General features: G+C 37.7%; 1 protein-coding gene across 1 annotated transcript in view; it reads left to right on the forward strand.

The window, feature by feature from the left end:
- The window catches only part of LOC131029573 (uncharacterized), a 79,529-nt gene that overhangs the window by 13,717 nt on the left and 39,236 nt on the right, over positions 1 to 26,576 (forward strand). Inside the window, exons 2-3 of the mRNA XM_057960081.2 lie at positions 8,401 to 9,155; positions 22,696 to 24,722. Of these exons, the coding sequence (XP_057816064.1) occupies positions 8,401 to 9,155; positions 22,696 to 24,722 (2,782 nt within the window). The remainder of the gene's footprint in view (positions 1 to 8,400; positions 9,156 to 22,695; positions 24,723 to 26,576) is intronic.

Raw genomic sequence — 26,576 nt, forward strand, 5'->3', positions numbered from 1 at the left:
AGTGGCATCTTCTATAAGAAGTATTATATGGTGTTACCATACCTTAGGGTTTATTCTATTTCTGTATATATTGGATATTAGGGGATATTGACCTCAATACACTTATGTTATGTGTGGTCTCTCATCTGCATTATCTTATTGCCATTATTATATGTGTGGACCTTATCATTTGTGTCTCTCTTATCCTTTACAAGGCCTCATGATTCTAATTGTCAACCTAACACCCTTTAAAATTAACTTAGGCTCAGTTGTCCTTAGTTTCTCTCATTCATCATGAATCGTTAGTGGTCAATGATTGCTCACATGAAATGATAGAGTTAGACCCTTGTCTAGTTGCATGGCTAGAGCTATTTAGATATAAATGTACTTCTACCCTAGGTGTGCAAGCTCCATCAATGGAGTCATTCCTGGCATCATAGCAAAGGGAATGCATACACAAAAAAATCACACAAAACACATAGGAAACTTCTCTATTCATGCTGATCTACATCGTCACATCAACTCTCCCTTGCTTGAATAGGCCCAAACCCATTTGTACAAAGGAGCGTTTATGTATGTTTGTTTTCATCAAAACTTCATATTCCACTAACTTATGTTAAGCCCAACCTACACATACAATCAATATCCCTTAACTTTTAACAATGAAACCAATGCCTCTACATATAGGTTCACTCCCAATCGATGATACATTCTTCGAGTGACGAGTTGAGGAGAAGAAATAGATCAGTTAGCTTTAGACTGAAGAGCTGGCTGAGGAGTGTTGATTGACCTGAACTCCTTAAAAGGAAAGTGTACCGCCATATGGAGTAGAGCGCCACATGGAGTAGAGGGAAGAAATGTTTTGTTAGGCTTCCAGAGCAGAGGATTTATGGTTGCTAGGCTAAGATTAGGAAATGGAGGAAAGGTACAACCGCTTGGGGCTGCATTTAATAGTTGGTTCATCCTTATCGTTGGCGAATAGTCTATGTACTCCCCCATAATAGTGCTGTAGGCAATTGCCAATGATAGTGCCGGGAGAACCTTAGTCCCCCACTGCCTACTTAATCAGTAAACTAATCTGTGAATTAATAAGCCTGCTAGAATAATTAATTTAATTCAATATCCCTTAACTTTTAACAATGAAATCAATGCCTCTATATATAGGTCCACTCCCAAGTGATGATACATTCTTCAAGTGACGTGTCTCCTCATATCACCACATGTTCATTTTGTCTCTTAGTGACACCCATCCTAGTCCTATATGTATTAGTATATTACATCAACTTACATTTTATATTACCCATTTTAATAGTTGTGATTTCTTGTAAAATCCCTTACTGAGATCTAACTGTAATGGAATGTTTACGACCAGAATGTGCAGAAAGGTGCTAATTAATTTAACCAGTGGGTTGTTGAAGTGCCTATGAATTAGTATAACACATAAAGCAAATTAACCTTCATACTCTGTAATTCAACATTGTTTAGATTGGACAGTAATAATACACTTTCAAGATTTAGAATTGCATTGATTGAACCGTCACTATATTTAATATTATTTGGTTTAAGCATTTCTGGGTGCACCTGTTAATTCGCAGTAACTCTCACGGAGCAAACAATCAATAGTGAGTTGCACCCCCCCCTTCGTCACGGTAACTGCGGATGGTTCACTCTTATCACACGAACAGTATTATATTCTCAGAATGTGCCTCATGTCCATGGCGCGCAAGGTGGAAGTTTTGGCTCCCCTGCAATCTGATGCAATCATACCCCGTCACGGTATTGGCATGTGCTGACTGGGTCTGCTGCCGTGTGACACTTCAAATGTTTGCTTAACCCGACGGAACTTTACAATGTATGTTAACCCGACTTCCGTCTCCACTTTACTGCTTACGCCGCCTCCTTCTTCCGACCTGATCACACGGTGCTCTGTAAATGATTGGCACTTACAATTTCTGCGGCAACGGGGTTCGTATTCTGTAGAGTCTCAGATACGACACACGGGGATGATGGGTAGCCTGTACGTGGTATTGCTCGTATCTAACACCAATGCCTCAGCCTTTCCTTTGATCAATGTGTAGAATATACACGTCTCGGCAATCTCATTCGAATGTTCATGCTAATATTCCACCCCTCGTTTCAACGTTTCAATTCCAGTAGGCCAGTATTTGTCTGGCGAAAGGAATTCTTTCTTCATGTGTTGATATCACGCAGATAGTCAACTGTCACCTTCTCCAAGTCTGGCTTTTATCAAAACTCCTATATATCTTGGGTCATCCTTTTATTATCAACAATCGGTTAAGAATCCCGTAATAGTTAGGATCAATTACGGTGTTTAAACAAATACATGTAATTAAAATACATTCTTGAAAATATTAATTATTTATATAAATGAATGGGAAGACTTATATAAAATAATTAATATATTTTTATACTCTTGTTAATTATTTATTAGGGGACATGACATTTCTAACCCATCAGACCTCCCTATATGTTACATTTATTGGTACATTTTTTGTGCCAACAAAGAGGCTTGATTTATATACCTTGTGACATTGATGGGTGATACATTTGCCATAACTTGTGCTGAACCCTCCAATGGTGTATGGTTGTGGATGAGGCATCAGTGGTAGGTTTAAGATTTAACTTCTTTACGAGAAATCATGTTCCTCTCTCTCCTTTTATGAACATTAAAGTGTATAGGTTGTTCAATAACCCACATTTGGGAATGTTACAATCTTCTTACTTATTTTGGACCTGAATCAGGAAAAGAGAATGGCACTTGATTCACAATTTGTGATCTATCACCTTTGTGTCTGCCATTGCTTTGTTAGAACTGATTCACTGAATTTTTCTAGTTGTACAAGTAGGGCCTTTTGAGTATGGCATTTCCTGGTAAAGTAATCAGCAGAATTGTGTATGTTGTGCTATATGCTAGTCATAGATTGCTTATGTTTCTCTGTAGTTGGCACATCTTTCATTTGGGAATGACCCAAAATACTTTTTTATTGTTACTTTGTGTTGGACTTGCTCCTTCCATTAATTCCCTATCATGTAACTTGTCAGAGGACTTGGAATGGTTATTCACAGTTTTATGTTTGGCTTTTGATTTATATTTGCAAGCATGCTTATATGCTTTTGATTAGAAAGAGATATGGAGGAAATTTGTGATAGTTTCAAGCCTGACCCATACCTCAAATTGAGATTTCACTTTGTTTTGTACATGAGTTGTCTAAAAACATTCCAGGTATCTACAAAGGTAAATATTATGCATGCAGTTTGTTGGGTCTCAAATCAACAGATTGGATAGGTTCTAAGGAAATGCCAACTCCTATGCTCAAACCCTCCAATTGACTTGGCCAACTTATAGAGTGAACCTATTTGGTTACTAACTCTCTCACTTTAGGCTCTGCAGGACCTAGGCGGTTATACCTACTCACTAGTTGTTCCTTCAACTAATGCTTTTTATAGCAGATTTAGTGTCTTGATCTGACTTCCTCCTATCTAAGAATGGCATAAGCTCCTAGGATGGAGATATAGCAGATGAGTTCAAGATTGTTGTTGTAGAAGCTATTTGATCTTTGTGCTTGAAATATATATATATATACACTATTGCTAATTTATTCTAGAATTCCTACTCAGCTACTCCTATTACTTTTAATGTGAAAGTATGAATTGATGAGTTGTATTTTATAGATGACCAGTGCCTTTCTTTGCTGTTTGGGCTACAGAGTCTTTATATCTCTTTAGGACTTATTGTGTAAACTTATGAGACAGTTTTTAAACCCACCCCCTCTCGATGAGTCTGTCAGTTACTGTTTCTTATGAGCTCTACTTCAATGTCTATATTGTAAACCGCCTGAATGAATTTAACTCTAACCTTAAGAGACCATCCAAGGAAGAAATACAAGGAACAATTACAATTCGCAAGTAAATCTTTTTGATCCAAATCTACAATATGAAACACAAAATTTTACTGGAAGAACACAAATAACCTTATCTCCTTTAGATAATATCATAAGCAACTGCCTGCAGAAAAATGCAGTAATCTGCAACACATATGCAAAGGAAAAACAATTGATTGTATTATATATATTCGCCAAAATAGTACAGTGGTAAGCATGAGGCTATAATCTACTTCTTTCTCTAATTCCCCTCCATATTACAAAAGTTTCCTTATTTATATGAGGCTATACATTGTCACCAAGCGTCGTGGATTTTCAGCATATAACTATTAATTAGCACCCTTGTTAACAAACTGGTAGATAAACAAGTTCAACACTCCTATGTGCTCGATATGCTTATCATCTTTATACATCACAATATCATTGTTTAATATCCTCATGTCATTTTCTGTCTTTTAGGCTTTTCTTTTGCGGCGATAAGTTCCTTTCCCTTTCTGGTCTTACTAGCCTTAGATGATGATTCCATTCGAATTTAAGAAAGAGGTCTGTGTGTAAACAACTTACTTGAAATCATTGAGTTTTATCTGTGAATTCGCCCAATTTCTACTTCTAGTTCGTCGCCTATGAATTCCTCAATGCTGTGTCTTTTGATGTTGATCTATTACTTATGGCGCATTTAATCAGTTAGAAGTGGCGGTCTGGACAACGGTCACTTGGGCACACGTTTGAATTTAATGGCGATGTGACCTTGCCTGAGATTCGTTTCTGATTTTCGCGGCAATCAATAACCATTTCGATGAGAATATATCTTTCGATCATTAATTTCTTTAGTCCATCGATCTCTTTGTTTCTATCGACAACACTTTTATTTCGAATATCACTTCGATCAAGTATTTCCTTCGTTCATCGAAATATTGTATTCGGTCACTATGGCTGTCTCCTCACCGATACCTATCTGATATCCATCGAGTTTTTATGTCGAAGAAACCTTGGGCTTCGGTGACCTCCTTTATTTTTCCACCGAAATACCTCTTCCATCGATATCACTATGCCCCGTCGATGAATGGATCTATTGTCTCACCGAAGCCTTTCTTTATCCTCTCTTGTCGTCTTCCACCAATAAAGTTGTATCGGCGAAACAACGCATATTGGAGACATGCCTTTTAGCCTCCTCGAAACCTATTTCCTCATCGATTTCTTTTGTCGATGGGATTACTGTCTTCGATGAGCCCTTTCTGAAGTTCATCTGCGTTGCCCTTCTTCAATGGCCCTTCTATATCGATGAGACATCATTGGGTCTCATCGATAATGAGAGTATACATTATCACCAAGCGTTGTGGCTTTTCAACATATAACCGTTAACTAACACTTTTGTTTCGAACATTACTTCGACTAAGTATTTTCTCCCTTCATCGAAATGCTGCATTCGGTCATTATTGCCGCCTCCTCATTGATATATATCTGATGTCCATCGGGTTTCATGTCGAAGAAACCTTGGGCTTCGGTAACTTCCTTTATCCTTCCATCGAAACACTTTTTCTGTCGACATTACTACATTCCTTCGATGAATGGGTCTATTGTTTCATCGAGGCCATCTTTCTTTTGATTTGCTTCCACTACCATCTTTCATCGATGAACTCATTAGTTATCTTCCTCGATAAAGTTGCATCGGTAAAACCACACATATCGATAACATGCCTTTTAGCCTCCTCGAAACTCATATTCTTATTGATATCTTTTATCGATGTAGCTTCCTTTTGTTTGATCGATATCATTCTTTCGATAAGAACGCTTCTTTCGGTAAGTTTCCTTCATGTTGCGCCGATGGTATTATTTCCTCAGAAGCCTTTTCCCGTCGATGAAAACCGTCTCTGCTTTCTTCGATATCCTCTTTCGGTGGAATCATTGCTTTCGATGAGTCCTTTTTAGAGTTCATCGGTGTTCCCTTTGCTTCGATACCCTTTTTATATCGATGAGACATCGCTGGGTCTCATCGATACTATTTGAATTTTGGATATTTCAATAGAATGCTATTAGACTTGTTTGATAACTTATGGGTTATTACGGTATCAATGAAATGATGATTTCTTCCAAAGATAGATGGCTTCTATGATTTAATTTCTCAAATCAAGATATTTTACTTAATTCAGATTTGATGCTCAACACAGTTATTGCACTATTACTTTATACATATGGAAGCTTTTAGAAGGGCTAACATGATTTTTTCTGAGTCAGAAAATGAATTCATTTTCAACTAAAAGCATATTAGGTTTAACTAGCTATTTAGAGCATTATCAGCTAATTTGCCTTCAAATATAGCAATATCTAAATTTATCTTTATCTCATACAATGTTTGGCCTTAAAACCACTTACTGGCTGATGGGTCAAAAGCTGTACTCATGGTAGAAGTTGATAAAAGAATCAATTATCTTGCTTTTTTCTTGTGCATACTGCTGCTCTGTTTCATCTCTGTCATTGCAATGCATTTTCGATCATATTTTGAAACATATATGAAGTTGGCTTCTTTGGAATGGATTTGTTTACCATCTGCTAGGGACGTGGAGTGTGATTGGGAAGGTGAGATATAGAGTTATGTGTTTCAAAACCAAGCTTTTTATAGTCAGATCTCATGTGAGTGGGCATACAAATTTAGAGAAGGATTCAAATAAGAAACTCTAATACCAGAATTATGTTAGTGGAGATATGCTTTGATATCATTGATCCAGGGCCTATTAGACCTAGGGGACAGCATTATAAAACAGGTATCATGGATCTAGGGCCTATTAGACCCAGGGGACGACAAGCTAAAACAGAGTCCAAAGTGTTTTTTTTTGATAGCTAAACATTAATTTTATTAATAATAAAAGATAGTTACATTGATAATTACAATACGGAATAGGGCTTAGCCTTGGAATCCGACCACCCAAAAATACCAGCAAAAATAGGAACCAGTACAGCTCCCGTCCCAGAAGAGCCCTAAAATATATTCGATTCATTCAAACAACAAACCACTGCATCAACAGAGTTACTATATCAAAATCCAGCCATTACAGCAAATGATCAATCATATTGAGCACACGGCTGACCAAAAACCTACCAACGAATAGAATCAAGTGTGCCAAAAACCGCCACCAACCTCGATCATGTCATGCCATCACACCAGAGCTGCCACCCACTCCGCCACCTTCAGCTACACTGGAACCCGAAACCCCGGCCACACCGCCATCTGATGCGCCATTTCTCGTCAATATCTTGTTCTCTTTAGCCTTAGTCGACCGGGAGGACGACCACGGCATGACTTGGGAGCTTGAACCAGCTTGATCCTCCACCATTTGCACCTCCCTCCTCTTTCAATTCTCCATGGTGTGGACGAAATTTTTCAATTCTGCCCCCCCAATCAATGCAGCTGCTCTCCGCACCTCTCGGTCCTGATTTGCGCTCCATAAAAAGAACAGATGCAACAGAGGAATGAAATCTCCATCATTAATTCAGTCTCCTCCCGGTGCAACAAACCCTTCACCAGCGCAATAGACACCAGAGACACCAACCCCAGACACCACTTAGCTTCAACACAAATTGCTACCAGCCATAACACCTCATCCTTCAGGCAAAGTTAAAGACATCAGGCTGCAAACATGGAAGCAACAATATCGAGTCTCAAGTGTTATGTGTGGAATGTGGAAATGATTAGGAAGTGATGGAATGCAACAATATCGAGTCCCATGAATCTGAGACAAGAAAATTTTCAAAGTCAATAGAGCAGCATGTAAGAATTGTCATGCAAGATTGTATCATACAAACACCCTGTTCTGTGCAATGATAGGAGAGATTGTTGTGCTGATCAAACACCCTTTTTGTTAATGCATATTCCAAAAATAGCTATGTTACATTAATATACAAGAAAAGCAAATGAAGTGGCATCTTGACAGTCACAAGAAATGCCATTGCTTGCGTTTAGTCAGGTCATTTTCTCTGTTATTTTATTTTCTGTATGTGCTGCAAAACAGATGTGCTGAAAAGGGTTAACACTGCTGGAGCTGTGTGCTATTGAATATGGAGAGTTAGGACTTAAAAGTATGATTATGTGTGTTCTTGAATTTGTTGGTGAAGATGGCATTTGGTACAGAGCACCATTGTCTTATTGTTACTAGATCACTGGATGAAACAAAAGAGCTGGTTGTAAAGATGGCCAGTGGCACAGAGCACTCCCATCATGCTGTTACTACGTCACTGGACAAAATAAAAGTTTTCAACACACTGCTGTAATGAATACACACTAGTCATCAGTTTCAATATGCTTATTTTATGAGATTAAGTTGAGCTTGGCATCATTTTATAATTTATATTGCTGGACATTTTGCATGGCTCTAGCCTCTAATCATCTAGTTTTGGTTTGAATTGTGATTGGTTTATGTGTTCATTAATGGTACAGTTTGACAACAGTTTTTATTTTATTTCTAGCCATGCATATAAAGCAAACAGATGTGTTTTAATTTATGAAATTCATTGCATCTTGCAGGGTGTGCAAGTGTTCAACGGCTTGCTGCTGAGTTTATTCCTAGATATGCTTTACATTGCCCAACTGCTCTTGAAGCTGCTTGCAGAGTAACAATGCAAATTGGTGACTGGAGTTCCTCTGTAGCACTGCATGGAGAAGATGCTGAAGGTATAGCATTTGAAACAGCAAAAGCCTGCTTTTGTGGGCTGGTAGATATTTCATGTGCTGCTAAATCTGTGGCTTCAAACACATCACTGGTTGGTGGTATCTGTTCAGTGGTTTTCCAAAGTATACTATCTTATTTAATTCGTTGGCTTGATGGCAAGGGGATCTACAAATTTGAAAATGTTGAAATTGAAAAGCTACTGGGGTCTAATGAATGCTTTTCTGACATAAAACAGAAATTAATTCAGGGAAACAATCAACTGGGGGAGAAAATATCGAAAATTGTTTCTTTGAGTCTTGTTAGGATTTTTGTTTGTTGTCCAGAAACAATGCTAGCGGCCTGTTTTGAACTGTTAGAGTCAAAAGATATGGAGAAACGCAAAGAGGGGCATTGTTTTTTGAGGCAAATTATGTGTGGAAATAGTGCAAAAGATACTAATATTCAATCACTGAGGCAATCTGAGGTGGTGTCTCCGTCCTCAAATTCTGTAGAAGATGGATTGAATTCAATGGAGAATGTTGAAAAGAAGCAAGTTTCAGATAATAGCTCTGAATGCGACAGTCTTGCAAAGAACCCAAGTGTTATTTCAGATGTGAGTTTGATTGCAAAGGTAAGCGGTCCTAATTACAATATATTATCTATATAGATAGAGATTCATAGCATGCATATTAGGCTCTTTTAATATTACTACTCTCATAAATGGATGATGTGCCAGTATCCAAAAACCAGATTGATGAATAATTGGATGATTGTGAAGACGTAAAACGTTCTAAATTCAATTATAAAACGAAATACTCTTTATTCTTAAATAAACTCATAATTCCTTTAATAAGTCTATTTTCTTCCATAATTCCATTCTTAGCTCTAAATGATCATTCTTTTGATATCATAACATGCACGAGATTTCTATAAAGAGATAAAGATTCTTTATTCAATAGGAAATGTAAGTAGTATTTCACTCATATCTACATACATTACTTAGGACTTTCCAATGCCTTAAGTTCCTATAACAAGAAAAAAAAAACATAAAGTAAAGGATGAGATGCATCCATTGATCTTCAATCCAAAATCATCATCAATGCAATCTTTAGCATGAAGAAGAGGACAAGATTTAGGTGCTTTTTCCACCCAACCTTGAGGCTTACACTTCCCCGAAATTCTTGGTCCTTCAAGAATACCCGACCCTGCACGAATTGCTTAGCAAAAAGAATTCGATAGACAAGATGGAACTGGTGCGTGCCTAGAATGATACATCCATTTTCAATTTTCTAATTCCATTAAGAAACAAGCAAGATCAATCAAGGACATGGTAGAGAGCATAAATAAATCCATCTATTTCAATGGTCAATAAGCTACTCGAGTAAAATGCCATGCATAGCAATAAAAGATAGTTTGGAAAAGCAAACTATTCTCTCTATGATTCCATATTCGGCACCCGTGCCAGAAGGTAATCTTTCCAACACACAAGCATATCTAGCTTTTCTATATTTATATGAAATCAGAACAAAGTACGTGGAAGACAATCTTTCTTTTCTCAATTCTAGCTTCCTATTCTTCACATGATAAAATTATAATATTTAAAGAAAACAATCTTTCGTTAAATAGATATATAAGAAACAATCTTTCGTTTACAACCAATTTCATCTAATAAGAAAACAATTTTTTGCTTCTATCTCTTCTTTTAAATCAAGAATTAAAAACACGAAGGTGTAACACATGTATCTTTACATAAAAATTGAATAAACAATGAGTACACATTCTTTTATTCATTTATCATAACATTTAAATAGCGTAATCATTGACTTGCATTCTATTTCTTATGGTTTCGAATTTCCACGTTTAGATTGCCTAAGTTCCCTATCTTTCCACGTGTTTTGGTTTGTCTACCTCTTTCCTCGAATAACATATTAGTTTGATACTATCATGTGGTTTTTTCATGATTTATGAATTCAACTAACTGATTTTAGTAATTTGCCATAAGAGCATTTAACATATTGGATCCGGCTCCTTGTATTGTTATTGTTGTTTCGTCCTCCCCATCGGTTGTCTCTGTAGCCTCTCGATGTTGCATTGTCGTTCACCTGGGAGCTGCCGGTACCGGCCAATGTAGTTGGTTGTTCCTACGTAAGCAATACTTGTTGGTTTCGTGTTTTCATGTTGTAGGGGCATTCCCTGGTGGGATGCCCCATCAACTAGCATATATCACAATAGGCCTTCTTTGGGCAGGAGCCTTTCGTGTGGCCGTCTGTCTTACATTCCGTGCACCAAAGCTCCCCTTCGTCGGTCTTGCTCGGACCTCCCTTCATAACCTTCAGCTCTTTCATCATCCTTAGCATGTCCTTCTGCATGGCTTGCACCTTTTTGCCGGACTCGCCATCGTTGCTGCTTCCCTCAGAAGAGTCATCATCCTCAGACGAGCTATCCTTCTTCTTTTTCTTCTTGGATGTTTTGGTCTCGCTCTTGAGATCCATCGCTCTATTATATGCATCTTCGTACGAGGTTGGTGGAACAATTTTCATCTTCTTCCGGAGGGAGTGTTTCAGTCCCTCCACGAACCATCTCTTTTTCAACCCATCCACTGTTCGACTTTTTATTTTCCCCAACAGTTCCTTGAGCCGCCAACTATAGGCTCGGACCGTCTCGTTCTTGTTCTGCTTTGTGCCATAGATTTCGGCTACTATTTCATTGTCTCTAAGGAGGCAGAACTCTATCTCGAACTCCTTCAGGTTGGGCCATGTGCCGACTTTGGTCTTATCCATATCGGAGTACCAGTCGATGGCCACTCCCCTTAAGGTTGTTGGAAATTGTGTTAACCCATTCGTCTTGGTCAATAACACCGTTCGCTGACCATATAGTTTCGCAAGTGCGGCAATGGCTGACGGGATCTTCCTTCCCGTCGCCGTTGAACTTCGGCAACTTCTGCTTACTTGCCATCCCACCGCTGGGTCTCGCTCCTCTGGTGCCTTGTGTGCTTGTACCTGGCGATCCTTCGCCTCCGCCTCCTGCGCCTGACCCTACACTCGTGGGTCCTCCAGAGAAGGTTGCTGACCCCGAACCAAACAAATTGCCTTCCGTACGGTACCCTTGTGCTCCCTCGACACCTTCGGTCATACCGTCACCTTCGGTCGTCTACGTCCGGTTGGTTGTCTCCCTTCGGTTGTCCTCCGAAATGGACAAGTTCTTTAGTAGGTCTTTGGTAGCGTCGATCAGGTCTAGACTTCGGCTTGTTTGTTCCACCAACTCTTCGTGACTTCTTACCCTATGGTGGTATTCTGGCTAACTGTAGAGTTCTCCTTCGGCACCCTCCGTGACTCCTAGGTTCCCTTCGGGCAACCCTATGATAGTGTAGAGAGTATAATTCTCTCCGTCTATCTCTGCCTCTGCAACCTCCGTGACACCTCTTGGGTTCTCTTTGAGCAACCCCTCGGTCGATTGTCCCTCGGCAAGCTGCCTTAGCCTACGCCTTCATTCTATCTGTTGTCTGAGATTCAACGCTCTTTGTGCCACTTCCCATTTGTCACTTTGTATCTTTTTATTTTTGTCCTTATTTAGTATATTGGGCATAAATCACTTCCGTACATAGCAAGCACACACCATGTACACACAAAAAAAAAACTTTTTTTTATTTTCCCTTTCGGCCACAATTTATGTCAACATTGTGCTAGGATTATTACAAGGTCAATTTCCCCTTCGCCTCTTGCCATCATGCTCTGCGTCCCAACGACGATTGTTTTCTTCGTACTGTCGGAGGACCTGTTGGCGTTGCTCCTCACGGGCAATCTCCTCTAGGCGGGTTCGCTGTGCTAGTGATGCCTGTGCAAGCAACCGGGGGAGGTGGTTCATCAACCGATTCACAGTGCGGTCCACACGACACTTGTTGGGACATCAGCCTCAGTGGCCTCTTTTCGGACGTAGGTCTCGATGGCCACCTGAGCAGGATTGAGAATTCCCTCGTTGCAGTGTCCTCTCTGTCATAGAGTTCCGTTTGTGCGTGGTTGGCCTCTGGGTGAATCTCACCGACGGTTAGGCCCATCGTGTCCGTACGCCATTCGCTCCTTCCTTTCCCGAGTATGTCTAGGCAACGGCGCCAGATGTTTGCCTCCTACGGGTAAACAATTAAACGCAGAAAGTAAATGCACATAACATAATGGAAATATATTAAAGGACCAATTTCTGTATTAATTCAACAGTCCATGTACATCAAGTGCTTATAACATCGCACCTAGATACGACCATCATGATGCTACTTCGAAGGAAAGGTATGCAATATATAATACCCGAAGGGGTGCGACCAACAATCGCATCCAACTGCCCTTCGGGAAGACTAAATGACTGCCGTAACCCATAATTACCGACGACAACATAACATAATACGACAACATAACATAATGATTATTCCCAACAACACATTTAGCACTAAGGTAAGTTAAGGGATTGCATTGCTTGACGATAAATGCTTTTATTGATACTTAAATATGATAGAATGAAAAAAGAATAAAAGCGTTATGTGGGATCATTCTTCTTGGTTGCTATATGTGCTTTATTTTTTCGATCATGGAATCCATGCCTTCATATATTTCTTTCAAACACGGTCAGTACATATCAATGAACTTGATCATACTCATGTTGGGCTCGGTGAAATTCAATATGTAATTCGCACAAGCTTACCAATCATCATCCAAAACCAATAATATGACCTTTTGGGCCATCTCTGGATTTGCCTACCTCCATACACTCCAAAGATTGGTAATGACTATGATGCTCAATGCCTCTTGCACTTTCACAAATTGTCTCAAGATGATTATGTGTGATGCGAATCAAATCTAAGTAACCTAATGTAGTGTAAAAAAAAGTAATGAAAATTTTATTGTAAACTTAAGGTAAATTTAAAAATTATTAATGTTTCATAAACTTATTTCCAACAGCTTCAACTTGGAGGACTTGAAGATGGCTTGTGATGTATGATGGTTTGTTAGGAACATTTGAATGTCCTCACCCTCAGTATACATTTCTTTCACCCACTCTCTCTTTGTTCCAATCTTCTATATCACCAAGTTGAGGGAGTGGACAATACATGGTGTCCAAAGAATGTGTCTATATGTTGGCTCAACCAATAAAATTGTTGCCTTCTTAAATTTAGCTTTGTCTTTTATGACTTTGACAATGTTTTCAACACCCACCATCTTTATCAAGTCTATGAAGATCCTGGCAATGAAGTTTGAATCTTTCACTTGCTCCTCACTATTAGATGTCTTAAAAAATGTTGCCCCTTTAGGGCAGGTTGCAGTGACATTAACTAAAATCCCTTTTTTGCAGTCTTTCCATCCATAAAAAATGATTGACATTCTTGTTTCGGCCCATGAATTATTGATCGGCTACAACAATTTCACCACAAAATGTTTCTTTTTTCCTACGTTCTACTAAGTTTTCAAGGGAGGGGGATGCGTTTTGGGGATGGGATCTATGTAAATTTTAAAAATATAGGGAAATTTCAAACATTCATATGATAACATTGATAAAGCATTCATCATATTGACTTATACATTATAGTATCCTTAAAACATAACAATAGAATTCACATGAGAGTTGAACAAATTACATACAAATGAGAAATCGTGTGACTAACAGATCTTCCTACCATGTTAGCAAAAATATTTTGTGGTATTGACTTAGTAAACCAAAAGATAGAGATTTTTTCAATTAATCATGAAACTAAAAAGCATTGAAGTTTTTAGAAAAATGGAGTACAAATGCCATTTTCTAAATTGTTGCAAAAGAAATGAAAAAAAACATTGCATTGCTTTTTTTTAGACACCTCCAATGCATCTCGGGACAACCGATCGTCCCCACTTTGCCCCCTGCCATCTCATTGTTTCAGAAACATTTCCAAGGCGAATTTTGGGATGGCTGGGAAATGTCCCCGAGCTGTCCCCCGTCCTCGAGACATCCCTGGTGCAGGGACATGAGCAAAAAATCCTAGGGATGTGTTCTTGTGTACCCCTGCTTTTTTGCCAATAAGCTGGTCCACACTTTTCATGCCTAGGACTTGTGAACTTTTAGTGTATATTAATTATAGTGACTATGTTCTTCCAAGATGGTGATCTCATTAGGTTGAAAGAAAACCCATTAGCATAAATGCAATCTTCAATGTGCTCATCTATTGTGTTGCTCATTCATTCTGAAATGCACTATCTAATGGGCATATTTTATGGGAAAGTGGGGATTTTGTATTCTTGGGAAGATTGTGTTGCAATGAATGGATTTGGGGCAGCTGCTATTGGAGAAGTAAAAAAGATGGCCTTATAGGTGGTTTGCATGATCGGTATACATTTCTCTCTGTCAAAATATTCACTTCTTTTTGTTCCCTTATATATGGGAGAATTTGTTCCTTGGCAACCTCTATTTATTTGGACAAAAGCCAAAACCTTGGGTGGCCATAACACATAGGTGAGTTTTCATTTGACTGTATGAGCCCTTGTACTCATTATTGCACAAACTGCATTGCCAAAGAAATCTCCACCTCCTAAAAATTGTGCAATCATTGTCACATGTCTTCAAAGAAAGACCTCTCTGTCATTTGGCACACTGAAATTGAATAGAAGCATCTATTATGAACAGTAATAAAGCCTATACATATATGTTTTGAAAAAAGATGATGAAAATCAGAAAAATGTTAACATAGAAAAGTTGAAAAAAGAAATGAAAAATCCTACAATATAATTGAAAAATTAATTGCTCAAATAATCAATGTATTAACAAAGGAGAGGAAGGCTCCTTAAATTGAGATTACAAGATGGTGTTCTAAAAAGTACAAACCGTTTAACTAAAGCTAAAAAGCTAACTATGCCTTTTAATAAAAGAAGCAATAGTTAAGCTAAATATTAAACGAACTTAATTGACCATTAATAGAACAACTGAACATAGTTGAATTAATATAATTAAGTATTCTAATACCCTTCCTTAATGGTCATTGTATCAATTAACTACCCTATGAAGAAACTGCAGGTCTTTTGATCACAAATGCAAAGAACACTCTGCTGTTGCGGAGACCCTCCTAGGATCTGCCAAGTGTTAATGATCAAGATTACTAGAATCCATCCAACTTGATGTGGGGTAACCAAATTGAAACCTGAAACCACGATTTCGAGGAAAAATTGACAAATCCTCCCAAAATTGAAGTTATAAATCATCATTTTTTGTGGAAAAAAATGGTAAAGACCCTAAACAGGTTCAAAACCTTGAGAGGTCATGGCAAAACCCCAGACATCATGCGGTAAAACATTACTCCTTGATTTTTGAGGAAAAACAATCAAGCAAAACCCAATTGAATAATTTTTGTGGAAAAAATTAATAAAACCCATAAATAATTTTTTTTAAGGAAAAAAAATTATATATAAAAAAACCTTGATACCCTAGCCGTGGGTATATAACACAAAAAATCCTAGCCGCCGCTGGAATACAAAAGCTGCAGGTCGAAAAAAACGTGAAGGGTTGTCGCACAAACCCCAACAAACCCACTATTTTTTGAAAATTGCAAAAAAAATTGTGCAAATAGAAAGTATTGCGGCTACAAAAAATGCAAGAAACTCGAAAAGGAAGAGTGGTGTCTTAAGAAAACGTGGACCATTGTGAAATCCAGAAAAAATCGCGAAACACAGAGACCACGAGCCAGAATACGAGGAAAAAAGAAACCCTTCTTGGTAGAACAAAAATATGCCGCTAGAAACCCGCGCCGCCACGTCCTCAAAACACAAACAGACACGCGAAGAATGGATGCCCATGAACTTCGCAGAAATATTTTCCTCAAAAAAACCCTCAAAAATCAGAACCAAGCGATGCTGATTTTTTTTTTCTAGAAACCTTAAATGTCATGGGAAAAAAAACAGAAGACCTACGAAAACGCCTCAGAATGAACAACACTCCTCACGAAAAGCACTAATGATTTTTTTAATCTCGAAAAAATTTCTGGAAAGAATTCCAGGTAGGAGGCTCAAAATTTTATTAAAAAATTTGCCAAATCCTAAAAAAGTCCATCGATTTGCTTTGATACCATGAAAAATTAATTGCTCAAGTAATCGATGTATTAACAAAGGAGATGAAGGCTCCTTAAATAGAGATTACAAGATGGTATTCTAAAAAGAACAAACTATTTAACTGAAGCTAAAAAGCTAAAAAGCAAAAACACTGAAAAGCTAACTATGCCTTCTAATAAGAAAAGCAATAATTAAGCTAAATATTGAACGAATTAAACAAACTTAAATGACCATTGATAGAACAACTAAACATAGTTGATTAAATATAATTAAATATTCTAATAATAACCCTATTATACAATTAAACAAAGTTAAGCTAAATATTAAACGAATTAAACTAACTTAAATGACCATTGATAGAACAACTAAACATAGTTGACTAAATATAATTAAATATTCTAATAATAACCCTATTATACAATTTACATTAAAAATGAAGAACAAATAAAAAATAATTATTTGTTTTAAAAGTTACAAATAATTATTGCTTAAAATATACTTACCTTTGACGGGTGAATCTCCTTGCTGCAAGCTACCTGATCTATTGACACTTATGAAATGTTCTTCACACCTTTGCAATCCTTGACCACTCAAAAGTCCAGCATCCTTTGCTCTTGATAAAAGTAAATTTAGGTAAGTTAGAATGAAAGGTAAGTTATATTTATGTTTAAGACTTTGATTTTACTTTTTAAGGTTTAAGTTTTGTGTTCTAGGGTTTTTAATTAAAAAATGTTTTTGTCTTCAAAGGCCATTTGCCCTGTGTGCCAACCTGGCTTCACCCACACCCAGCTGGTACCTGTGGTGATCCCTTAGGAACTGAGTCTTGGACCTGGACCTGTTCAAGATAGGTACAGGTACAGGGGCTGAGACAGGCATACCCAGAAACTTGGGGCATAAATAAAAATCAGATGATGAATAATAGGCTATTCAAGATTACATTGTCTTGCTTATTTAAAGAGCGTCTATACTTGATATATAACTATTATAAATGGCTCTTCCATTATCAGGAATTGAGGACAAATGCTTCCTTCTGTTACATAATGTATATCTAGGATGAAATAATGGTGAGTTACAAAGACATCAAACAACCATTTCTCCATCTCAAAAATCTAGCTTCCTTGCATTTATTTTCAGCTTGTGACATATAGTGCTTGATGTTATATCATCCGTTAAATGCGCTTAATCTGTTAAAAATGATTTTATGATGCTTGATATATTCAGGTGAGTAATTTCAAAATAAAAATTGTCAATAACTACTTTCCTGAAACTTCTTCTCCTAGCCATAAGAGATTGCAGAAGCTTGAAACCTTTAAGTGCTAATTTCATTTTGGAAATATCTAGGAGGAAATAATAGCCAGTAACAAAGACATCAAACAACCATTTCTCCATCTCAAAAATCTAGCTTCCTTTCATTTATTTTAAGCTTGTGACATATAGTGCTTAATGCTATATCATCTGTTAAATGACTCTTAATCCGTAAAAAATAATTTAATAATGCTTGATATATTCAGGTGAGTAATTTCAAGATAAAAATCGTCAATATCTACTTTACTGAAACTTTTTCTCCTAGCCATTATAGATTGCAGAAGCCTGAAACCTCTAAGAGCTGATTTCCTGTTTAAATTCATATTGGAAATATTCAATTCCTAAGTTGCTTTTTTTTGCCACGTACATGGGTCATCTATTTAAAGTCCCCATCCCAAAATTTAAAAGATTTTACATGTTGTTTAGATTTGATATGCAATGAGAAAAGAAACCTTACAGATCAAAGAATGTTTGATTTTTTAGATCACAAAATAGATTTAAATCACAAGTAACGCAAAAACTTTAACAACAAAAAGGGATGTCTAGACACAAATAAAACTTACAGTCAGGGACCTGACAGAGTGTCAAAAAGATCCCTGCCTATGTTGCAGGTCTTTGAGGAACAAATCATGAGTACAGAGTTTAGTTTAAATCTCCACATTTATTTCAGTACTCGAGCAGCCGGTAGGACTAGAGACCTTTAAGGAAGGATTTGAGACAAAGTATGAACACCTAAGCAATCTCTTGTAGCTCTCCAAGTCTTGTATGAAGCTCTCAGCCTTTAGCTGAATGGATTGCATCTTCTCCCCGCTTTATCTCAGCCATGTTTTAATCGATTCTGTTACTCATGATTTTTTGGATTTTTAGCTTTACTCTTTGATTTCAACTGGATTCCTTTTTAGTCCATATTCTTTCCAATTGGGCCCAGATTTAGGTCACTTTGTTTACTTGTTGCCTTTGGGGGTGCTGTCAAAAGGTTTAAAATTTCCATATAGCTAGAATTGGAAGCAATTCTTTAATTCTTATTCTTCAGGTGACTTCCCCTCCCAACATTGATATGAGCATTCTACTATATTGTTTGAACTTTGAAGGTTGAAGATGACTTTACATATTTTGAGGGATGGTTTTGAAAAAGTATTGCATTTTCATCAACAGTTCAGAATACAACTTTCAAATTATAAGGTTTAGAATGATAATGAGATTTGTCAGTTTTTTGGCAACCCTGACTGTTTCAGCAGAGCACAAGATGCCAACTGGACTAACAACTATATTTCAGATGAAAATGCCATCTTCAGACCAGAATTCCTGTGAGAGTCAAGGACAAATGGGCGAGGGCTGAAAATAAATCAACAACCACAGGAAGGGGAATGGTAGCACAAAAAGACATTAAAACTTGGAGGGATATTACCTAAAGTTGAGATGGATTCAAAGTTCTATGATGGGAACTCTAATCACCTAAGTTACCGGTTCTCCTGAAAATGCACCAGGTCCGGGTCCTGGTTCGTGCTCGGTCTTGGTTCGGCCCGGGTTCGACCTGGGTTCCACCCGGGTCCTTCCCAAGTGGCCGGGTTCCCTGTGAACCCGGACCCACAGGGAACCCGGCCACTTGGGAAGGACCCGGGTGGATCCAAGGTCGAACCCGGGAGGACTCGGGTGAACCTAGGAGGACCCGCGTGAACCAAGGCCCGTGGGTTCCCAAAAACGGGACCCACGGGTCAAAAAAAAATAAAAAAAGACTCTTTAAATGTTTTATAATAATAAAACCCTAATTCGCCCCTTTATGACTTTTTAAAAAAGACTTGAAACTTGAATATTATCTTTTTTGCAAATTATGAATATGATATTAGACTTTAGTTATTAGTTTACTGATTACATTTGCGATATATGAATATTTATTGGCATTGGCAATTATGGATTTATGATTTATGATTTATGATTTATGTATGGAAAGTCACATTGTATATTTTATTTTTGTATGGATTGTATATATTGAACATATATATAATATATGTGTATATATATATATATATACGGACGAACCCGTACCCAAGAATTTTTTTTTTGCCGAATCCGCGAATCCGAACCCGAATCGGTAACTTAGCTTATCACTGATCTAGCCTTTTATTGAGAATCCCTATGGAGATTAAGGAAACACCTTGTATGTTCATCTCAAAATGGAAACCCTAATTGGGCATTAATTCCCAAAGGCCAGCTACGTAAAATGCATTCCAGAAAACTCAACTGAAGCTGAAAAACTTGGTCAGCAGCAACAAGATCCTAGGGACTCAAAGGTGTTAGCCAATTCCATCATACAACTTTTAACTAAACCATAGTTTTGGCACTTTGGAATCCGCCATTTCAGAGGATATAGGAATGTCAACACTCAAAGCATATTTGGCATGTATACATATTCACTTACATGAATATATCATAACTCTTAACACTCTGATTTATCATCGTATAAATGTAGGGGAAAAACACTATTGTCCATGGAAATAAAAAAACGTATTACTAAAGGATATTAAGGCCATTCAGTACTTTACAAGCAAATCTGCCAACATATTTGACTCCCTATATAAGTACTTGACGGATATATTCGTAAAAGAGGTTGAAAAAGTGAATGTCCTAAATGACTTGTTTTATCATCCATACTGGGCATCTGCCTTCAACAATAGTGTTTATAACCAATTTGGAGTCACCTTATTCTCTTCCAAAATCAATCCAGTTGACTTGAAATATATCTTCAGCTTTGATCAAGTTATTTTTCAGTTTCCTTATCCCTTTGCAAAAGAAGAGTATCTATGTCCTGACTTCCAGCTGGCCTGGGTTCCCTTTGGTAGTGATGCAATGAAAACGGAGATTAGTGGAAAATCAATATGAGATCATCTAAATAACACGCTCAACCATAAACATAATGAACTCGAACCCTTTCAAAACACATCAAGAAAGATTAACAACGCAAGGGGTGGGTTAGGAAATAAACAAAATGAAACATGAATATTACTTCCCCATGATGCTCCCTATGCCATGGCTCTTCCTTGTCCTCCTCCTCTCCAAGATCCTGCTGCTATTTGAGTATGCTCTCAGTTTGAGCACTAGCACAATGGGATGCCAAATGGAGGATGGAATATGGCCGATTATGTCAACTGTTGAATGAGGATGCAAATGAAGTATTAGAGGCTAAATAGCAATTCCAACAAGTGGAAAAACTAAAGCATAATACAAAGGGCTTCCTACAAAACATTCAAATTCTAATTAGAGTAATAATAGCATGTATTGTGTTTGTGTCAACAATGAAGGAATGAGCCCTATTTATAGAGGAAATGGGCAATTGAAGGGTTGAGATTCAATTGATTGAGGAAGGGTTAGGATTGCTTGAGGAAGTGGTGATCCTCAATCCATGTGCTGCCCTTCAAGCCAAATCACATGTTGACAAGTGTCAACAAGGGAAGGCTTGAGAAGAGAGGGACAAAGCATTAAATGCTTGAGGAGACATGATGGTTACAATGGGTGGTTAGATTAAGGTTAGGTTAATGGATAAAGCTTTTATTCAAGGGGTAAAGGAATGTGCAAGGGTTAATGGGTTAGATTGGTCAAAGCCTTTAAGGCTTGAGGGGACTTGAGGGTTAACATGGATGGTTGGGTTAATGGATAAGTCTCTAACCAAGGGTTGGGGGAATGTGCAAGGGTTAAAGGTGAGTTAGGTTTGTCAAAGCATTAAATGATTGAAGAGACTTTAGGGTTACCATGGATGGTTGGGTTAATGGATAAGTCTCTAACCAAGGGTCAAAGGTGGGTTAGTTTGGTCAAAGACCCATGTGGGTTAACTTGTTGAAGGGAGAAGGCATTTAAGGCTTTGTAAGAGCCTTAAATGTTTTGAGAAGTGACTCGTCTCTAATCCCTTAGTTTAGTAATGTGCAAACACTTAGAGGGTTATTAGGCTAATAATAGGGGTTTAGACATGACTAGGAGAAGGGTTAGTGTGCAACTTGCATTTTCTAGAAAGTGCAAGTGGGTGAGGGATTTGGCTTGAAGGTTCAACAAGGGAAGGCTTGAGAAGAGATGATCGTTCTGTTCTTTTAGTGCTTATCTGTTACATAGCAAATTTTTTCTAATTTCAAAAGTAGTGTTGCTTCTCATGAGTCATAAACTTGAACCTGCAGTCCTAGGACAGTTAGCGTTTAAAATGGAACCCTGTTTAGAGATCAGTAGAAGAAATTTTCATGCTCAATTTGATGAATTTGATTCAGATGCTTGCAGTACTTAAGTGGATGTTGATGCTCCGGTGGAAATTGAACCATTTCTATTAGTTGGCCCACATTTTAAGTGGATCTTGATAAACTTTTTAGGGTCTTATGAATAGTTTGATGAGCTTGATTGATCATTCTGAAATGGCAGCTATTTTTTTCCATTCTATAAATGGTGATGTCCAATTCCTAATTTATTGATTTTTAAAATTATCTTGTGAAAGCAACCAATTTTGTATGAAAGGCAAATTGAACCATTTCAAATAGTTGGCCTGCATATAAAGTGGATCTTGATAAACTTAGTAGGGTCATTTTTTGTGAATAGTTTGATGAGCTCGGGTAATCTTTCTGAAACAGAAGCAATTTTCTCCATAATTTTTTTGCATTGTTTAAATGGTGATGTCTTTTCCCTAAATATTGGTTCTTTAAAATTAATCTTGTGAAAGCAACCAGCCATCCCATTGAATAGTAGGGAGAGAAAGGCAATGTTAATTTTTAACAACAATCTGATAAATCTGTATTCTTGAAGCATTAACATTTTCTGTGTGTATATCTATCATTCCAGGTAATCCATAAAAATCCTTCTTTAAGAAGTTGGTTGGCATCTAGGTTTAACAGGTTTTGTAAATCTGCAAATCCAGAAGCTGTATCTGAGGCCTTACCAAGACTTAAAGAGCTCCTTGAGTCTTTCCCAGTAATAATAAACAGGAATACACAAGAGGATAGCGAGGCTGGTGAGTCTGATGAGGAAACAAGACATGTTGAATATAAAACAAAACATATGTCTATTGGCTTTAGCAGGCTCAGTGACTCCTCAGGTATATCTAGTTGGTGCAGTGGCAAAGCTGTGAATGCTGGAATAAGTAACACACACATGGATAGCCAGCCATCTGATGAAGATAGAGATTCTGTAAATAGAGATATGGAGAAGAATATAAAGATAAGCCGCTCGGTTAGCTCTCAAATGAGTGATTGTAAAGTTGTGAAGGATAACTCATCTCATGAATATCGAAGTTCTCTGGCTCGTGGAGATGATAATCGAAGCCGAAACCAAGAAGGAGATTATCGTAGTCGACACCAAGAAATGGATTTTAACACTGGGAGTGTTGGCAGGGGGTTTACTGTAGAAGATCCACCAAATCAAAGAATGGCTTTTAGCAATAGTTCTAGGGTAATTGAACTGAAGGAAAATGGTACAAGGAACATGGGAAGACATATGGTTCCAGATGATAAACATCACTGCTTAAGTAACGAGTATGTCGGTGCTGTGTCTAGAAAAGACACTAATGGAACTGTTACTTTAGCATCACTGCCTAAGCAACCCACAGTTTCAAAATCCCATTCTCCTCCCATCCGTGGAAAAATTGCCTGGTATTCGGATGGTGACCCTGCTGCAATGGATGTCTTTGCTGCTTCAAAGCAACTATGGGTTGGCTCACTTGGGAAAGATGTCACAGATTCATTGCTTAAACTGCAGTTTGAAAAGTTTGGCCTTGTGGAGCAGGTTTCATTATTTTGTGCATTGGATTTTGGATTGGTAGAGTATAGAAATATCAGGGATGCAATTAAAGCTCGGGAAGGCTTGCAGGGAACTTCACCTTGGGGGTCTCCTCTTCGTGTAAAATTTTTAGATGTAGGATTGGGCAGTCGAGGGGCTATTGGTGGAGTTGCTGTGGGTGCCAGCTGTCATGTCTATATAGGGAAAGTACCAAATCAGAGGGTCAAAGATGAGCTTTTGAAAGAAGTGAATTCTACAGGAGTTTCACACAGTGTTACAGATCTTGTTAGTGCTAGTGCCCTCCTAATGGAATTTGATGCTCCTGAGGAAGCAGCTGCTGTGATGGCCCATATCAGACATTGCCGCAGAGAAGGTGGAATGTCTGTTACATCATCTAAATCTTTTCCGGCTAGCTCAAGTACAAAGGAAGGACACAGCATTGGCACTCGTCATCTTTGGGTTGGTCGCTTAGATGCATCAGTCTCAGAAGAAGAATTCATTAATGCTTTTTCACAGGTTGGTGAGCTCACAGGATGGAAGTTTGTTTGGTCAAGTTCTATATGTTTTATTGATTTTTTGTCATCAGAAGCCGCTGCAATTGCCAAGTCTCGTTTACATGGTATGAGATTTGGAAGCCAAAATATAATTGTCGATTTCAAACACAATAATAGTAGAACTGGGTCAAGTAGTCAGTTAGGATCACCTCCTGCCAAGGTTAACACAACTCCATCATTATCATCATTGCTTTCATCATTGTGTAAGAAGTACAACATAAATTCAAGCTCAGTTTGTTTGACCAATTCAAGATCAAGAATTGGGCGAGCTAATGTTAGCAGAGAAGGAGCAGAGAGAGTACCTACAAATACTCTTTGGATAGGGTTACCTGATGCTGCATTTAACTTTATGAATGAAACTGAGCTGAGGACACTTTTCAATTTGGCAGCTGGAAGTGCAGGCATAGTAACCAAAGTTAAAAGTGCGAGAACAACTAGGGGGCCATGTCGGTTTGTTGAATTTGATAGCATAGAGGCTGCAGCTGCAGCTCTTAAAAGTATATCTGGGCGACTGGGCTCAGGCATTCAGATAGAATTCAGGTTTTTAACCGATCCAATTTTGCTCAGAAGCATATATATGTTGAAGTTAATTCTGGTCTATAGACATTATCTGATGCTTGGAGCTTTTAGAGAATGCATTTAAAAATATTTTACTCTGTTAGAATGATGGCTGCTGTCAATTAGGAATTTAGGACTCACATTTCACAAATAAAAAGAAATTGCTTGGTTAGTTTTGTTTGTATGTGGTATGGAAAACAGAATCTGATGTGAATGTATGTATTCTTTTGCTATTCATAATTGTTTTATTCTTCATTACTTTTATACAGAATATGGTTATAACATGTAACAGATTTTCGAGACATTTGCACCTTTTTAAACTGGTAGACTATATCAAGGTACAGTTTGATCTTCTTCCTTTAAGTAAATGGTGGGGTCTTTCTGAAAATTGCACTGGATGAGATTCTCTGTCTCTATCTATCTATTTGTTTCTCTCTGTCAATTTTTGTCTGCCTGTCTTTGTCTCTGTCTCTGTCTATTCATCTCTTTGTCTCTCTCTGTCTCTATCTCTGTCTCCATCTAATTCTGTCTATATCTATTAATGTACCTATCTATCTGTCTTTTTGTTTCTGTTTGTCTGTCTCTCCATCTGTTTGTCTGTTTTACTCCACTGCCAAAAAAATGCAAAATATAAATTTTAAAACTACAATCAATAATTTGTGTGCCAATCTTTTGCATGACCAAGTTGAGGGATTAGATGGCGCATGGTTTCCAAACATATATGTCTGTATGTGCCCTCCCCTATTAAACTATCTGCCTGCAATTTTTAGGCTGTAATTATGACTTGGACAACTTTTTTAGGGTCCACCATCTCAATGGAGTCCATGAGGATCTTGGTAATGAAGTTTCTGTCCTTCACTTGCACCTCACGAGTAGTTACAAAAACATCTCCCCTTTAGGGCACATTACAATGACATCAATTAGTGGTCTATTTTTTCAATCCTTCTATCCATTAGAAATGACGGATGCTCTTATTTTGGGCCATGCACCTTTGATTGCCCTCAATGCTACCTCTATGGAGGATTTTTCTTTGGCCGATAAGGTGTTACATACCTTTTCATACCTAAAACTAGTGTGATCAGCAAGTATATTAGCAATTGCCGTCAACATTTCCGGGCAATATGGTGATTTGATAAGGTTGAAAGGAAGCCCATTGTTATAAATGTAACGAGCAATGCTTTAGTTTGCAACCTCCCTTGACTTATTTTTGAAGATCTTCTCCAATGGGCCTCTTTTATGGGAAACAAAGGGATATTGTCTTCTTGCGAAGACAATAATGTCATCAAAGGATGTGAGCCAGCCAATGTTGTAAAGTCAGTAGAGGCTTGTGTGATCCTTTTTAAGATAAAGTATGTGTTTTTCTAGTGTTTCTGAGGGCCTACACTGGCCTTTTAAGATCAGTCATCATGAGATACCCTTTTTACAGTCAATGCATTTACCATTGTGAAGTTATCTCAATTGGAAATTCACCCAATGGCATCCAACCAAAAGCAAAAGGAAAGAGCAGTTTATGGTGCTCCAGGAATTTCCCTCCTGTTGGTTGGGATGTTGAGATCTCGGGCCCTTGTTTATATTTCAGCTTACAAGTTTTAGTTATAGATACTTTATTTTGATAAACATTTATGACTTGTAATTTTGAGTTCCATTCTGACGCTTTTCTGTCAGTCATGTACATTGGCATAATTTCTCTGTTTCTTTTTCTCTAATTGATAATCCCATAAGCAGAAGAAATTTTATTGTTTGCATCATAAATAACAGTTTGGAATGTAATGTGAGTTTTTCATATGGTGTGTTTGGTGGGCTGCACACTTTAAAGTCAAGATTTTTCAAGTTTTT

Source organism: Cryptomeria japonica, chromosome 3 (assembly GCF_030272615.1).
Source record: "Cryptomeria japonica chromosome 3, Sugi_1.0, whole genome shotgun sequence".
Taxonomy (NCBI): Eukaryota; Viridiplantae; Streptophyta; class Pinopsida; order Cupressales; family Cupressaceae; genus Cryptomeria; species Cryptomeria japonica.